Raw genomic sequence first — 18,485 nt, 5'->3', positions numbered from 1 at the left:
ACCACATACCGACCAGAAGAAATTCAACAACAACATTCTTCCACATTGTTTGTTGTCGAGAGTCTAATGATTTTTATGAAAGAGACTACCTCATTGACGGTAAGATTGCACATTCTTACTACAATGCCTACATGAATTTATGTGATGAAATTTTGAGAAAACACTTATATACTTTTCAGCTGGCCTGATGATGGTTTGACAACCGAAATCGATCGCCAAAGAGTAAAACTTTGAAAGAAGTGTGTTTTTTGTTTTTGTTTTATTATCCCTGTTGATACTCTTAACGCACTATGGAAGCTTTCATCACCAAAACAGTTAATGCCAATCATAACTGGGAACAACTAGCGTTAGACAGGTCACAGTGGAGGTCTTTGGTACACAGTTATAATGGAGAATCGAGAAGGATACAGCGGCGGCCAGATCTGGTTGGTGACTATCCATGCACTGAGTGTGGAAGTATCTGCAGGTCACGGTTGGGTCTCTTTAGTCACAGGAGGGCACACAGTCGCAACTAGCACTAAGAAATTACAAGTCTGTTCGAATTTTTTTTCTTCTTCTTCTTTTTGTAGATTTATTCCCGGTAACGGGATACAGCAATGAATGAATGAATGAATGAATGACATATGATTACCACTGCGGAGCAAGAAAATCAAATTACCAAGTTCTGGGAAATAGAAGAAGCGGATGCTCAAAGGAACAATAATGATCAAAATAACATCTGCGATGAATTCTTCGCCAAATCGCAAGAAATCAAGATGGCACATATACGGTACGCCTACTATTCAGAGAAAAAGAACAATCCTTAGGAAAATCCAAAAAAACCGCCGTCGCTCGTCTCCTGCAGATAGAGAAGAAGTTCATGAAAGACAAAACATTGGAGACAATGTATAGAGAGTTCATGGAGAAGTACATTCAACTGAACAATATGATACCATCGGATCGAATTACAAACAAAACAAGATACTACATTCCTCATCAGGCCGTAATCGAAGAAGATCAGGAAACAACCAAACTACGTGTTGTATTCAATGCCAGCCAGAATACCAGTACCGGAATCAGTTTAAATGACATACTTCAGAAGGGCCCCAAGCTTCAACAAAATTTGATTGACATATTATTGAGATGGAGGAAGTACAAAATTGAAATAACTGCAGATGTGGAAAAAATGTATGGACAAGTCAAACTACATGAAGATGACCAACGATTCCATAGCATTTTATGGAGATCAAACAGAAATGATCCAATTCAAGAATATCAATTGACCACGGTAACTTAAGGGACTGCTCCCGCAGCGTACCTAGCCATAAAGACAAAGCTAATCCTTGAAGACTTCTACGTTGACGATTTTCTGTCCAGAGCTCACAAAAAAGGGGATGAACATAGAATCAAAAAAGAAGTTCAGAAACTTTTAAGTAAAGAAAGATTCAACATTAGAACGTGGGAATGTAATCTGTCATTGAATGAAGATACGTTCTTTCAAGAAATTGGAAGTCATGCAGATATTACCAAGATCCCACGAATTGGCTGGCTACCAGAAAGTGACAACTTTCAAACAACAATCAACAGAAAATAAAAATTACGTGTTCAATCAAAATTATATTTAAACAACTATTGTCATATTGACAAACTAAACTTTCTAGATGATATCATACAATTTCAACACTGCCCCTTAGTCGAATATGTTAATAAATCTAACAATAGATACATAATCGACTAAAATATAAAACATTAATTGAAAAATATTTCACAAATCCAAAATGAACAAACAAATAAAATCATTACCGAAAATTTTATGTTTTGTTTTTCCAAGAGCTTTTGTGAGAAGATCAGCAATTAACTCATTTGAAGATTTATATTCAATAACAATTTCCTCTCGTTCAATGGCTTCTTGGATGAAATTATGTCTTAGATCAATGTGTTTTTGATTATGAATAATTTTATGCGTACTCTGATTGTCATTATAAATGATAATTGGTTCATGCAAATTCATTATTTTCAGTTCAGAGAAAAAATTTCTGATAAATTCAGCCTCTTTGACAGCATCGCCCAAGGCATAATATTCTGCTTCAGTCCTAGAGAATGCAATTGCCTGCTGCTAATGAGATTCCCAATTAACAGTAGAGGATCCAAGTTTTGTTACAAAACCTATCCCCAGCCCAATCAGCGTCGCATGAAATTGTGGTTTTACAGTCTCCCTTTTTGAAGAACAAACCGTGATTTTTGTTCCCAATAAGTATCTTAATACACGTTTTGCTGGTAACCAATGTCTCCTATCGAAACAAGTATTGTACTGGCTCAATTTACTCCAAGAATAGGCAATATCTGGGCGAGTACAAACCGATAAAACATTAAGCTTTCAATCAATTCTTGATAAAGAAACTGTTGATCGCAAATTGAAGCTTTTTGCAATTTCAGATTGGCTTCCATTGGAGTAGAAGTTGGATAGCAATTTTCCATGCCATACTTTTTCAATAATTGGTCAATTTAGTAACTTTGAGATAATTTCAACGTACCATTGTCCCTATTTCTTTCAACTTTCATAACCAGAACTGCTTGACAGGACTAAAGAATTATTATTCAAAATATTTGAAAATTGTTCTTTGGCCTTTTTACAATTGATGAATATGAATATGTCATCGACATAAAGAGCAATAAGGATTTTGAAACCATCAGAATCTTTGAAATAAACACACTTTTCTCTTTTGAGTTGTTCGAATCCATTACACTGTAGTACACTTCGTAATTTCTCATTCCATGCTCTACTGGCTTCTTTTAAGCCATATAGACTCTTCTTCAGCAAACAAACTCTATTCTGCTCTTCAATCTGAAAACCAGTTGGTTGTTCCATAAAAATTGTTTCGTGAAGTTCAACATTTAAGAATGTCGTATTAACATCGATATGTTGTATGTCCATATCATACTCAACTCCTATAGCAAATAACATGCGTAATGTGGAATGTCTCACCACTGGTGCAAAAGTTTCCTCATAGTCAACGCCATATCGTTGAGTAAAACCTTTTGCCACTAAACGAGCCTTATATCTCGAAAAATTACCATCTTCATCGGTTTTTTTCTTTGAAAACCCACTAACATTTGATCACGTTGGTATTTTTCGGTCTATCAACATATTTCCAGACTTTATGAGACATAAGAGATTTGTATTCTTCTCTCATGGCCTCCAAACAACAATCTCTGTTTTCAGAATTTATAGCTTCCTGATATGTGTTCGGTTCATAACGACTTATCAAAGCAGAATGTAAGAAATAATTCATTTCATAATGTTTGAACCAAGTCGGAACAAGTCTTAATCGTTTGCTATTTTCCTCTGTATTTTCTTCCTCGTTTGAAATCGGATTATTTCCAGAGAATTTATAATTACTTCTGATGAAGAATCAGAATCATCCGGTGAACAAACATTCGATGAAGTTGGAATAAAAGAAGTTTGTCTATGCGCTTCATTTTCAACTTCATTTGATGAACATTCAGTTTGTATAATAGTGGAGGAATCATTGTTAGGAATGCTGCATTCATTCGAATCATTTAGAATTTCAAAACTGACAATATGCACTGAATCAAAATCTGCATCATCAACAGCATCATTAAGGCGCATTTATACCAAACGAGCATTATTCGCGAACACTGTTTGCAAACAGTAGTACGGGCGGTGTAAACAGTCTTCGGCGCCGAACAGAGTTCGCAAACCCCGTTTTCGAACGTTTCAGAGAGCTCGAGCTCATTTCGCCACATGCCGGTAAAGTAACGTTTCATTATAAGGCACAGTTTGCGAACAATGCACGCAATATGCACAGGCGGTGTAAACATTCATCGACGCCGAATAAAGTTTATGAAGCCTGTTTCAAAACGTTTTAAAAAGCTCGATCCCGTTCCGTCTCATGTCGGTAAACCGACGAATCATCAAAGGGATTCGGATTTCCTTGCACATCTGGCGTCATATCATCGAAATCACCGGTGGACCGTGATAAGTTATTGGGTCTTAGTATTTAATTTATTTTGAATTTTGGTGAGATCTCTTGAATCATGATTTCATAATTAATCAATCCATTTGAAATGGAGTCCATTTACGATGGCTTCACAGACAGACGGTAATAATTTTCGATATTGATGGTTTTGAAATTCGGTAAAGGTACATGATGACACTTCCATATGAATCTCCTGTAGCCAAAAATCGAAGTGTTAGTGCCAGTCTAACCGACGCTGGAATGCTCTCTCGATAATTGGTGTCTTTCTTGACACTTTTTCCTCAATTTTGGCGAGTAATATCTTAAAGTCCGATAATGACATGCGGCAGAAATTTCTAAAAAGTTCAGTTTCGTCCGCTCTCAAGTCATCTAGCAGCTGGGTATAATTTCTTCCTTTCAGAAAAGAATTCACCCAGGTTGTTCCTCCTTTGCGTAGTTCTTTTATTTGAGAGATTATTACTATCAGAGACTCTGATTATTATAGATTCAGTAGAAATTGCAATTTTAGATAATGAGGGCGCCATGTCGGTGCACTTTAGAGAGACCTCGTTGAATTATCAAGAACAACCGCTCGTTCGGACAGGCGCGGGCTGTGTGAACACCTTCCATTCTGAGTTTTCGAACGTTTGAAAACATTTCAAAACGTTTGGAAACGTTCGAAAACAATGCTCGTTTGGTATAAATGCACCTTCACTCGAACAACCTTTCACATGTTCTAAGATCTAGATTCAGTAATAAACTAATCTGTAAACTTTCGAATTTTCGCAGTAACCAACCATTATAAAAGATTTTGCTTTGGGATCTAGTTTAGTTCTAAAATGTTTTTGGGTCAAACTATAGGCTCTACAACCAAATACTCGAAGATGGCTTAGATCAACTTTGTAACTATTCCACATTTCTTCGGGTGTAGTTCCTTTTATAGAATTTGAAGGTGAATGATTTTTTTTCAAATAATTTGCAGTTTCAACTGCTTCTGCCCAAAATTTTTCAGTCAAACCTGAATCCTGCAGCATACTATGAGCTTTCTCCATAACGGTTCTATTCAATCGTTCTGCCACGCCATTTTGTGGCGTATATGGAATGGTAGTTCCATTCCAGTTAATTTAATTGAATTGAGCGACTGAATGTTACTAGGTAGATGGTTAAACATCTTAATACACTGATACTTAGGTGGCATTTCAAATTTTGATGTTCTATGTTTGGGAATTGACAATATTTCCTTATTCCTAGTGTTATGGGAATGAAAGCTTGACAATTTTACAAGACTACTCATTTTCCTTGGCCAAAAACCAAACATCTAAATATGAAAATGGAAGCCAATGTCAATATCCTATTTTCCAGGAAAACTGGTCTACAAGAGGATCGTGCAGACACGTTGAATATCATACGCAAAATACTCTTTTGAATAATAAAGACTCTACCACATAGGCGTAGCTAGGGTTGAGTTTCGGGGGGGGGTTTGAAATAAAATTTTTCTGATTTTGACATATAAAGTGAGACTCTTTGAAACTAATATTATGTACCCATATTATTTCGGGGGCGGGCTACGCCCATGCTCTACCATTACTATGCACCAATGCGAAAAATAATAATTTGAATGTCTCCAGATTTTTGAATTGTTTGGAAACTCTTGATTGATTTCTTGATTTCTTTCACTTTATTCAGAGCACAACACTGACAGAGAGGGAAAGTATCAAAGGGTTCACGTTTTTGGTGAATGTTATGTGTCTGCACTTTTCCGCATTCAAGAATAAATGACGACTTGAACAAAAATCAGAGAATCTATAAAGATCGTTTTGAAATTCTACATCTACATGTTTTTTGATTATTATTATTATTATTACAATAAAGAAACAGTAGAGGCAAAGCCTATAAACTCACAACAACGGAGAAAAAAAATTACCAAAAAAAAAACAATAGGAAAAACAATAAGAAAAACCATAAGTACTCCGAAAAAAAGAGCAAAAAAACAAAAAGTTCCACAAGCGGTACGGTACAAAAAACAGTCACGACCGACACGAACCGCTGCCACCACACTACTCCTGCCTGAGCCATCTATCGTACGAGTTCTTGAATGCGTTCACCGAACTGGAACCAACAACAGCCTCAGGCAAACCATTCCAGGAATGGAATACACGGTTGGTGAGAAAATGCTGCCTACGAACCGTGGAAAAGTTCTCCTTTCTGAGTTTGAACGAATGACCGCGGAAACGCTCGTCTCGGTTGATCTCGAACAGACTTCGCAAGTCAACACCGAAAAGTCCATGAAGGGCCCGGAAGGTGACAATAAGATCTCCGCGCCTTCTACGGTCAGCAAATGATGATAGATGCATTATAGCAAGCCTCGCGTCGTAATCGGTACGGCGGCGTGCACCGTAGGGTAACCTCGTGACCCGCCTTTGCAAATTCTCGAGAATGTCAGCGTCGCGGCACAACACTGGGCTCCAAACTGGTCCGGCGAACTCCAGAGTAGGACGATAGGACGAATATAGGTCTTATAGAGAGCACTACACGTAGCTGGATCGCACCTGCCAAAAGCCTTCTGGATCATAAACAGAGACCTTTAAGCCTTGTTTACAATGGACAATATGTGCTCCGACCAAGATAAACTGTCTGTTATAACAATACCAAGATCACAGTGGCTACGTGTAGGATTAATTCGTTTGCCGCAAAGATTGTACTGGAGACGGGGGTTGTTGTTACCCATATGCAAAACTACACATTTATCAAGATTTAGAGGCAGCTTCCAGTCCTTGCACCAACGTGCTATAGAGTCCAAGTCACGCTGTAAGGTCTGATCCTTGGGAATACCATACAATTTAGTGTCGTCGGCGAACTAGGAGCAATGGGATCCGATGTAGGAAGGTAAGTCAAAGATATATATCAATCTCAGTAGTGAATCTACCTATAATTTGTACAAAAAAGCCAAACATTCTTATAATAATCTGTTAAGAAATGCTAAATTAGATTTCCACCATAATCTTATTGATAAATCTACAAACTGTGTGGAATCTGGTCAATACTGTGACCGGACGAAAAAACACTGATCAAAGATCCATTGAGCTTGTTGTTGACGGTGTTTTGTTCGATGAGCCCAGAAATGTAGCTGCGATGTTTGCCAACCATTTTACAACGGTTGCGAAGATAAGCCTCAACCGTTACTATAATAATGCATTGTCCACTTCATGTACTACTTCATGTATGCCAAATAATAACTTTTTCTTTCATCCAGTTATGGATCATGAGGTGGCTGACGTGTTGAAATCTCTTAAGAATGACTCAGGTGTTGATTTTATCTCTGCGCGAATCTTGAAGATATCCTGATATCAGTCGGCATTTCGCCTATTTGGTTAACATGTCGGTTACCACAGGAGTTTATCCTGATCTCCTAAAAAAGGCCACTATTATTCCAGTTCATAAAAAAGGTGATGTATCTGATATTGGTAATTATAGACCTATTTCTGTTCTCAGCTGTCTTTCCAAACTGTTTAAACGATTGGTGTTCAATAGAATGAGGAAATTCCTTGATAGGTTTCAACTGCTTGCTTCTGCACAGCACGGTTTCAGATCAGGTCGCTCAACTCAAACTGGGACTCTGGAATTTTTTGAATTTGTATACTACTGCCTTGATAAGAGCTCATATGTTGCTGGATTATTTTTTGATCTGTCTAAAGCATTTGATAGTATATCCTTTCAGTTCATATTAGACAAATGTTACAATCTTGGATTCAGGGGAATATTTCATGACTGGATTCGAAGTTATCTTGAAGGTAGAGTTCCATCCGTTAGAGTTCAGAATAATTCATCTAGTAAACATAATTTGCAGTTGGGTGTGCCTCAGGGCTCTGTCTTAGGACCGCTTTTGTTTCGTTCTGCCTGAGAATTTGGTGAAGTTGTTTGTTTGTTTTGTAAAACTCGTCGAGAATTGTGGAAAATGCTAAGAGCAATCTTGTTTGCTGATGATTTTTCATTAGCCGATACTTTGGAGGAAATACAGGTGTTGTGCGATTTGTTGGTTCATTGCTTCGTTAAATGGTGCCATGTTAACGCTATCATGATAAATGTGAACAAGACCGAATGCATTTACTTCTCCATTTCGAATAATGATAGTACCCTTGTAGTTCGACATTCAGATTCTGTCATTGCATCAAAGAACTGCACGAAGTTCCTAGGTATCAATATCGATAGACACTTGAAGTGGGATTCACACGTTGATGAAGTATGTAAAAAGCTTTACAGTTATAATTATGCTTTAAGTCGAGTCAGGTATCTGCTTCCCTTGTGTTCACTTATGAATGTATACTATAGTTTAGTATTTAGTCACCTATCGTATAATATCATGTTATGGGGTAATTCGACAGATATTGGTAGACAGAGAGGGGTTGTTTCCGATGGGATGTTTTTGTTCCGTATAGTCAACGATTATTGATTTTCCCTTAATTGAAAAAATTCATTTTAATGTCCGGTTTGTAAGTAATCGTCGTAGACACCTTTTCTTTGTTCCCCTAGCACGAACTTCACTTTATTATAATTCTGTATTTCTTAGAATAGTTAGATTTTATAACCATCAAATCAATAATATCGATATTTTCCATCTGTCATCTGCTGTTTTCAAGAGCATATATATGTCATAATTATGGATTCATATATGTCATAATTTATTATGGATAAAATTTTTTGGTTAATTTATAATTGTAGAAGGTACTCATTTGCTAATTGTTTTTTTTTCCTTCTGTGTTGTTGACTGCGTTAACTAGATCATTATCTTTATAATTTTGACCCCTGTAATTGGATGTATTTCTGTTTGTATATTAAATAAATATCGATATATATTTATCAAAATTATGAGCAAGAGGAAAACTGCAGCAATAGTATCCAATGCGTGCATACTGGTGTGAAAACTTATTATTTCGTGCTCCTGCGAAACTTCTAATTTTGTACGATTTTCAAATGAAGATTGGTCCATTTTCAGTTTAATCGTGAGCTAAACCCTCCAGTTGAGGATTTATATATTTTTTTCCTGCATTGATACAGGCTGAACATTCATTTTTAATTCATTCGATCATAATAATATGATAATATTGTCTACACAAACACTATTCGTACTCTCCCGTTCGCCGGTGGCGTGACCTTGATCGGCTTGTTCTCCGAGATCTCGCACTGTGTGCTACTTATTGCTTTCATATTACGCATCGGGTGTCCGGGTTGTATTGTATTGTATTGCGCATTCGCAGCATCTACATATTGTTCCCTCCTACTCTTTACCTTGTATTTCCCTGCCCGTGGCCTTCCCATTGTGTCGAAGTCTTTCTTACAGGCCTAAGGAAGTGAATAGTAATTTTTGTATTTCCCTATTCCTATACCGCGTTTCAATCTCAAAACGCCATGTAGTTGCAGTAACTGTAGCAAACAAATTATCGACTCAAATTTCTCAGCATTCTGCACCAGATGCAAAAAATCTTTCCATCCTGAGTGTGTTTACTTGGGCAGCAAAGAAATTGAGTTCCTAAAAGAAAGTAAAGGAATATGGCGCTGTCCAGCCTGCTCTTCTAGCGAGCGCCTACTCCGCAGTAATTCCGGTAGCTCTCGTCGTGCTGTGTCTCTTGTGCACGTCACACCTGCGTCATCACCATCAGGTTCGTCCGAGATGAGTCTTACCACCAAACATTTCGAGCTTCTGATGGATGAAATGCGCAAGATGACAGCCAGTTTAGAGCGTGACAAGAAGAGGCAGAATGATCTCATGGCTCGCCTCGACATGTGTGCTGCCACTGTTGACAGTCACTATGAAATTCTAACCTCTCATAAATCTGAGATTGATTCTTGCAAGCGCGCAATAGCCACCATGAAAGATACTCAGGTCGCGGTCGGTGAGACCATCTCGTCTTTGTCGGACAAAATCAATTATATTGACTCGAGTACGTCTTCTGCCAGTGACTCGAGGGAAGTTATCGTTCCGGAAGTTATCGATCGTATAAAACGTTCATTCAATCTAATTTTTTCCTGAATCCGATAAAGCTACTGACACTGCCACCGTTTCGAAGATTTGCGATCTCATCAGCGCATCCTCCAGTAGGCACATTGTCAACACAGTTAAATTGCAGTCTCGAGACAGGAATCGTCCTCGTTGGATTAGGGTGTCCTTTACCAACCCCGAGATAGATCAGACGATTCTTAGAAGAAGGAACTCAATTCTGGGCAGCTCTCAGTACCGTACGGTCAAGATTCAGGACGACAAAACCAGGGAACAATTGTTCCAGTTAACATATCGATGAGAGCAGAGCTGAGAGAGAGATTATCCACAGGTGAACCAAATCTCACCATAAAGTATGTTGAAGGAAATTCGAAAATCGTCAGCATTCCATCTCCACCTAACAGTGTGAAATCAAAACACTAGGTTACCTGAATTCTTGGCCCATCATATATGCAAACACACAATCCTTATCATCGACTTACACCTATCCCGGTTACACTATCTACAGAGCCGATACTCAAGACACACTTGGCTACCGGGGCGTTTGCATATATGTCAAAAAACAAATAACCGACTCTTACAGGGTTGAAACATAAAAATTTAACCGACATCGATAACATTTTCCTAAAAATTTCTAACAACCAATTATCAATCTTTGTTGGGTGTATTCCTGCTGACCTCAGTTGCGTTAATTTTCTCTCCTAAGCATCTAGAACCTACGACAATATTTTCATTGCGGGTGACTTCAATTGTCCCGACCTGAAGTGGCCGATGATCATGTTACCCCTGCGTCTCATTAATCATTTCCTTACTCCGAATTAGTTTCTAACTCCCGTTTGCAACAGCTTGTAACACAACGCACCAGATTTAGAGAAGATCAAACCCCATCCCGTCTGGACTTGGTGTTCGTCTCTGACCCTCTGCTTACCTCAGACCTCAGCTATCTGCATCCCTTTGGTAAATCTGATCATGTCACGCTCTGGCTCTCCACCGAATTGCAGTTTCCTTCATCAAATGCCAACCATCGTGATATGAAGACTATAAATAAGGTCGATTATGAAAACATCTCCGCTGAATTGACGACATTGGATTGGAACTCCTTGCTTCCATCTCACGATAGCATTGACAAGTAATGGACGACCTTTACGAGTCTAATGGATAAGATCGTCTCCTCGAACACCCGGGTTATGATGAAGAAATGGAATCCTCTGAAGCCTTGCATTAACGATCACTCATTTCAGCTGATAAGAAAGAAAAAATCTCTATGGCAAAGAGACTTGCGTACTCGATCCACAGCGGACTTCACTACGCATCGTAATTACTCCAATTTTGTCTCTACCTCCTTGCGAAATTCGAAGAAGAACTTTGAGAATGGACTGGCCTCATCTAAGAACAAATATGTAAGATCATCTTTAAGCACCAATGTGAGTCAGGACGTCAAGGATGACTGTGGCAGTCTAAGTTGCGGCTTTGAAGAGACGGCGGACATTCTAGCTAAGTCGTTTTTCAATATTTTTCCCTGATCCGCCTGATCCGAGTCCAACCCCACAGTTTCCCCGATGCTGCTACGAAATACTGAATGTTGAAATCAATGAAGCAATTATGGAGCATCACTTATCTAAGCTCAATATTTCTTCTGCTCCTGGCAGCGATGGAATTACACCTTTCCTTCTTAAGCGTTGTGCCAGTGCCCTATCTATCCCTGTCTGAATTCAGGATGTATATTTTTTTTTGTGTCTTATGCGAATGGATCAATGCTCGGAAATGTTTGCCTTAAATTTACACCAGAACTGGTAAATTTGACAACGTCGGTGAATCAGCGAAAGACGAAACTGATCCCGGAGAAAAGAAGAAAGTATCTCTCTCTCTACGGTCGAGTTTGTTTCGAGGAGAAAATTTCGAAAACTCCGGAAAATAATCGAGAATATAGTGCATGGTCGATGCAAGTAGAAAGGTGAGTCGAATTACCGTTTTGGTGACTTATTTTTTTTATTTTAAATTATTTCTTATTAAACTTCAATTTGATCATTACAGTCAACTAATTAATTTTGTCGCGTTAACAATCCCCCTTACCATCATGTTTCGCAAGTCCATGATTACAGGTTCAATTCCCTCGGATTGGCTTTTTCTCCCAAGCTTTCGACAGGGTCCCGCACAACCGTTTACTGGCAAAGTTGGATGTTCTGGCAGTTGGGTGTTCGGGGAGAGCTGCTCGTTTGGATTAAAGCTTTCCTGACTGGCCGTTCGCACCGCGTACGTGTTGGCGATGCATTCTCCTCATCCGCTTGGCCGATACTATCTGGCGTCCCTCAAGGCTCCGTTCTGGGGCCTCTGCTCTTTCTTCTTTGCACCTCCGATCTTCTACTCCGGTATAAATCCACCCTGTCACAGTTTGCCGACGACATCAAACTTTACAATAATCCCATAGTAAATCAGGCTGATCTTCAGACTGACTTGAACATCTTGAATAAATGGTGCGAAGAATGGTTGCTTCCCCTGAACACAAGTAAATGCTTTGTACTTCATGTACATAGGCAAAAACAACCCTCGTTTGTGTTACACTATCAATGCTGAATAACTGACTCCCGTATCCCAGATTGAAGACCTTGGCGTAACCATTTCGGAAAATCTTAGTTGGTTAGCCCATATTGATCGTATCTCAGCCAAATCAAAACAGCTTACCTACATGTTCAAGAAATCCTTCAGAGGCTGTGATGACCGAAATTTCGGGATCATTTTCAAAACATACGTCCGACCAACGCTTGAGAACGCCGGCGCCGCGCCGGTCCAGTTTGCTGGTGCCTCACGAAGCGATATTCTTGAGTCCACACAGCGATGGGCCACTCGCGCTCATTATTGTCCAATGCAACCCTCATAGAAGCATCGACTTTCTGCTATGGATTTGTCACTCTTCGAGGAGAGACGAGTGCGCGGTGACCTGATCTTCTCGTTTCGAGCCATGCAGGGCCACTTCGGTGAGAGGATTGGCAGTATGTTTCCTCCGAATAGAAATAACTTGCGAGGGCATATTTTCAAACTGAAACGTGAAAACTTCAAGTCCTCCCAACGTCAACACTTTCTCCCTAACCGCATATTTCACAACTGGAACCGTCTGCCTAAATGCGTAGTGCGATCGACCTCGGTAAACGGTTTCAAAATCAGTTATGACAGGTGGAAGTGCTCTCTATGAGGAACTGTGATGTTATATATAATTTTCTTTTTTTTTTGTATATGATATTTCAGTTTTGTATTTTTCGCTTTCATTTTCGTTTATCCGCATCAGTTGCATGTATGTAATCTATAACCTTCGAGTTTATAGGCTTGTCCTCTATTCGAAACAATTATGTAATGAATAAATAGTAGCATTAGCTAATGAAACAACACATTTCAGATTGAGCCGAATTCTGTTCTTTTTCCATAATTATTAAGAATAGAATATATAAACGTCTAATTACTTTGCACGCCAATACAAATATACGCGTAGACGCTAATAAACGGCACGTACACTGCTCTCTTGAGCTGATCCTTGATTAGTGTAGCATCTACCTCTCGCGCCCCACACGTCCCGTAACAGTCCACAGTATTTTGCTGACACATATAGTACAGAGACAGTTGTCTCTGATCCAGTATATGTACGTCGTATATATGGAGAGTAGAGAGAAGGAGAACGATCGCCGTACTAAAAATGTGTCCCCGTTTATCGATAAGGGGTGGGGATTTGAGCGTCAATTTTAAATGAACATCCTTCATTTTATTTTAGGTTATGCGTCATCGTGGTTTTTCTGATGATCTTTCAAATACCTTTCTTCAAGTCTATATTAAATATGAGTTCTCTGAATTATATGCAATAAAATATATGTCATATTATAAAGGGGACTATGTTATGAGCTTTATTCACTCATAATAAATGCGAAATCAAATGAAATTCAAAAGAAATCACTGGTCAAAAAAATTTTACCTACGTTTGTTTATTAAAAACAGGTATGTTAGTAGTTTACTGTAATCTTCAAAATTATATAAATTCGCAGTGAGGAGTAGTACACATCAAGACAACAAAAGGTAGCAATCTCAGATTTTAAACTTAGGTATTAGAGTAGATTATGTTTCCAATACTCAGCTGAGAACCGTTATAAACGATATATTATGTTATGCCAACAATATTCTTCAAGAATATCTACTTCTGAACCATGTAGTTTTATTGATTAGACATTCTTATTTAGAAGAGTCCACTTCTCACGAGGGATGACAATTTTGATTTCTTTCATAATTAATCCATCATCTTTTTGATATCTTCATCGTAAAAGTGCTCATGACACACAAATTGATTCCGAGTCGATTCTCGAGGTAAGGTTTTTTCCAATTTTCTTTCAAAAATGCACTCGAAAATTTTATTCTCCTTTTCTTTCCGATGCCAAAACACTCTTACACTAGCGCACTCTTCAACATTTCACCATGGTTGTTCTCTTATCAAAAATTGAAAACAATAATATTCTAATCATATGTCAACAGGAAGACAATTCACTCAGCCACCTACAATTAGTTTAAATCAAAATTTCGCCATCCCGTGATGGCCAGCGCGCTTGTTGGCAAAAGAATGAACTACCCTATTTTAGGGACAAAAAATATATGGTCTCAAAGCAGCGATCGTTCTCCTTCTCTTTACTCTCCATAGTCGTTCATTTAATCCATTTAAAAGAAAAAAATAAAAAACATCAATGTTCCAAGAAACATCTCTCTGCCAAATGAGGTTTTAATATATTAGTTAAACAAGATATTCGACAACAATTAAGATAAGGCGAAAGAACGTCAAAAACTGCTCTAAAATGCGAGTTTTGAAGCTTAGTTTTAAAAATTTGTCACCGGTTCATACGGCCATAACTCATTTGAATCAAGTTTCAAGATGTATTCAATTGATGTTCTACTAGTCATAGGTGAAGCCATGCAGATGGATTAAAATGAATTATTTGAGTGAGAATTGAAACTATGAAATTAGGTTAATCGATCTAGATTCTAGAATATATAAAAATAATTTAATTTCAGTAACCAAAGAGAAGAATACAGAATCAAAAGAATTCAGTGAGAGGCGCGAGTTGGAAGAGGAGAATTCTAATGCTGCGACAGGAGGTTTTGCATCAGAAACAACAGAGCAAGAGGTAAGAAAAGTATAAGGTTATGATTAATTCTGAAATAAACTTTTGTTTTAGCGCGAAACACTACAGAATTATAAAATGGCGATAGCTAATGTAGTTATATCTTCTGATATTTTGTCGAATTCTCAAGAAACAATTAAAAACAGAGGTAAAAATATCCTTTCCCTTCACGCTCTTACCTTCCAAGAAAATTATTTAGTAGTCAATAAAGAAGTTCGCGGCATGCAGACAATTAAGTTCTGAAAAAGTACACCTCCGGTAAGGATTTAATAATTGTCTGCATGCCGTGAACTTCTTTATTGATTATATTTTCACAGACATTAATTCCACTTCTTAATTATTTTATAACTTTGATCTGACCATGGGTTGATCCAGTGGCAGATAAATAGCTATTTCTCATGTTTATTTAACAATAGAACACTATTTATTCAATATGTACGATATTTTCCAGCATAAAACCATTGAAACCAAACATTTGCACTAACAATATATGAATATTTCACAGGTGGGATTAATTTCTCATCTGATCTTTCACATTTCAACGGATGCATCAATGGCCAAGTTAAGCTGACTAACATCATTAGTTCATGCTCAACAGATCCAACCACTAAACGAGCTATTAAAAATGGTAAGATAGGTTTTCTATTCCTTCAACATGATCCACAAAAACTTGCATCGTTATAATTATGTATTTTTTTTTTCAAATTTGGCAGAGAAACGTATGTACTTACTTCCAGTATACAGGGGTTTTTGAATAAGACATATTATTTGGTGGTAACAAATAATGCTTATACAGAGTGACCCAAAAAATGTTTCAAATGAATTATCTAAGTAAACTTGGCTCAACTTAAATTAAGATTAAAATTCAAACAAACTGTTACGAACTGAAATCTGCACTGTCTTTGAAGTGAAGTAAGTAGGGAAAAGATATCACAAAACACAAGGGCATTGCTTAAATCGTCGAGTTTTTTCCTCCACGCCAGTAACGTCAATGTTATGTGATTAACATTCGCCATTTTCATCTGATTTTTTTCCTGGCATATTTAAATTTTTTTAGAAATGTAATGCTCAGCGTTGTTTTCGATGGTAAAACATATGCATCTTACTCTAATAAATTTGATAAATAATCTTCAGGCAGAGAAAAGAGATCCTGCTGTTTCTTAATGGAAAATCCAATTCTTGCTCACCCAGTGCCATCTCAGTCGAAAATCATTTCATCAGGATCCACTTTCTGGGTGGTCGTCCTTCTTAGATTAGTTTCGTCATGTTCGTCGTAGTTCGCATCGTACTTCGCCAAACGATTTAGATGGACCTCTGGTTTCTTTTCTCCTGGGTAGTTTTTGGATAAAGTACACATCGTTGATCCTTTGTATCGCCTTGTATGATCCTTCGCAGTCCTTCTATTACTAACAGGTGATAATCCTATCTTCAGATGGGGGTTGTGTAGCCAGACCAAGTCTACAACATTGAAACCACCTTCCACAGCTTTGCTGTAATACCAAGTACTCTTTCGGTCACTCGCTGTTTGGAGGTTCTGTCGAACTTTCTTTTTAATAATAATATAATACAATTATTAATATAATAATAATTAAAATATTATTATAATTAATTAAGGAAGGAGACACATACAAGTATCTAGGCATAAAACAGGCAAGAAAAATCAATCAGACCCAGATGAAGAAAGAATTAACGGAGGTGTTCACCCGAAGATTGAGAAGGATAATGAGAACTGGTCTTAACAGCAAGAATCTCATAAAAGCGATTAACACCTACGCTTGCTCGGCGCTGAGCTATTCATTCGGTATCATCTCTTGGACGACCACCGATTTAGCAGCCTTACAGAGAAAAATAAGGACGATGCTGACTAAACACAATAAACATCACCCCAAAAGCTCAATAGAACGGACAGAGCTGCCACGACATCTTGGGGGTAGAGGAATTGTTGATTTGTCCAACCGTATGTCCCAGGAAATTGAAGGACTTCGAAAATATTTCCTGAGCAAGGCTGCTTCGTCAGAACTCCATCGAGTAGTTTATGTTGCTGTATTGGAAAATGAACATCACAAGCTCTACTGGGAACGCACGTTTTTCACAGACCGGAAAACAACTCACAATAGACCAGACCTCATATTGCTCAATAAGGATGAGTACACAGAACTATTTATCGACGTGGCGATTCCAAATAGCAGCAATCTTCTGGATAGACACACTGAAAAAATTTCAAAGTACAGTGATCTCGAGGAGCAAACCAGGAGATAGTGGAAGCTGAAAGATATCAAGACCATCCCTATTGTCATATCATCTACAGGCCTGATACCGAAGAAACTACTAGAGAACTTGAATAAACTTCAGCTGAACGAAAATATCTATAGAGTCATTCAGAAGGCGGTACTGCTGGGAACGGCGAGAACTGTACGCAAGTACATGGGGAATGCAGAGGAACACCGTCTGCTTCGAGAGGAAGTGCGGGTGGATCAGTAATCCAACCGACAGCAAGAAGCGGAGGAGCTCGAAAACCTGGAAAGGGCTCCAACAGAGCTTAATCCTTTTGATATCTGAGATATCTGGGATAAGTGAATGTTCCTCTGGAGAGGAGTGTGAAAGCCGCAAGGCTAAAGTTATAATATATTAATTCAAATAATTAGTACAAATAATAAAAATTGAATTCGTCGAATAAAAAATACATTACTTAAATGTTTTACAAAAGGCAAAAAATTCTTACAAATTATAGGGCTCGCATTCCATCATCAGGGTGTGTTATCTCTTCTTGAACATATTGCAACTAGTTATCAACTTGAATTCTCTTGGAAGAGCGTTGAACAACTTGATTCCCATGTATATTCAATCTCTGTTGAAGAAAGAGAGTGGTGAGGATAGAGGAGACGTTCAGTATGTCTTGTTTTGCTTGTAGTTCTATAAGCATCAAAATAATTTGGATGTTTTTGCATGAATAATAACACCCGATAGACATATAAAAGATAAGATAAGATAAGATTTATTTATACTGAACATGCAGTAAGTGTCAGTGTATACAAAAAACGGTGGCACATATAACAATCAAAAACGTAAGTATATAAGATTATTTCAGGATGAGTTGATTAAAAGCACAACTGAGTTTCTCTGTAAAAGAGATTTTTGTTTTTATTATTTACATTATTCATTTGATATAACATTATGAACATAATCTTACCTGTAAAAGAGAAACGACATTTAATGCTGATAATTACAATATGTCATCAATCTCTTATGACAGGGAATAGAACGAGGTGATAAAAATCACAGAACAAAACTAACTCAAGTCATAACAATCAAAATAAAGGAATAAATTTTCTTTACATCACCCCCCATGGGGAAGAAAGTATTCACAAAATATTATTCATG

The 18,485-nt window shown here is 37.8% G+C and overlaps 2 protein-coding genes across 6 annotated transcripts in view; one reads left to right on the top strand and one right to left on the bottom strand.

Moving 5' to 3' along the window:
* Positions 1-18,485, top strand: part of LOC123313834 (constitutive coactivator of PPAR-gamma-like protein 1 homolog) — a 277,895-nt gene that overhangs the window by 113,234 nt on the left and 146,176 nt on the right. For 2 of the 4 annotated variants that reach the window (XM_044898880.1, XM_044898882.1), the window contains exons 7-9: positions 14,995-15,107; positions 15,159-15,252; positions 15,610-15,732. The exons of 1 other annotated variant lie outside the window; for it this stretch is intronic. In XM_044898880.1, coding sequence (XP_044754815.1) covers positions 14,995-15,107; positions 15,159-15,252; positions 15,610-15,732 — 330 coding nt within the window. The remainder of the gene's footprint in view (positions 1-14,994; positions 15,108-15,158; positions 15,253-15,609; positions 15,733-18,485) is intronic. One more of the 4 variants, XM_044898881.1, reaches the window with a different exon arrangement.
* LOC123313835 lies at positions 2,731-18,251 on the bottom strand. 2 transcript variants are annotated; one of them, XM_044898886.1, is made up of 3 exons: positions 17,827-18,251; positions 16,292-16,594; positions 2,731-2,824 (listed from the first exon to the last, which is right to left on the bottom strand). In XM_044898886.1, the coding sequence occupies exons 1-2, from the start codon at positions 17,850-17,852 to the stop codon at positions 16,303-16,305; spliced, it is 318 nt and encodes a 105-aa protein (XP_044754821.1). In that variant the 5' UTR covers positions 17,853-18,251; the 3' UTR covers positions 2,731-2,824; positions 16,292-16,302. The 2 variants fall into 2 exon arrangements, with proteins under 2 accessions (XP_044754821.1, XP_044754820.1); XM_044898885.1 differs by lacking the exon at positions 2,731-2,824 and having other exon boundaries at positions 15,768-16,594.

This window comes from Coccinella septempunctata, chromosome 5 (assembly GCF_907165205.1).
Source record: "Coccinella septempunctata chromosome 5, icCocSept1.1, whole genome shotgun sequence".
In the NCBI taxonomy this organism is placed as follows: domain Eukaryota; kingdom Metazoa; phylum Arthropoda; class Insecta; order Coleoptera; family Coccinellidae; genus Coccinella; species Coccinella septempunctata.
This window is presented reverse-complemented; position numbering and strand designations above follow the sequence as displayed.

Excerpts from the sequence above, each read along its gene's own strand:
- LOC123313835 (XM_044898886.1), bottom strand. The coding sequence starts at position 17,852 with ATGATGGAATGCGAGCCCTATAATTT. Across the intron at positions 16,595-17,826 it reads GAATGCGAGCCCTATAATTT|CAAAGCTGTGGAAGGTGGTT; the intron begins GTAAGAATTTTT and ends TTGGTATTACAG.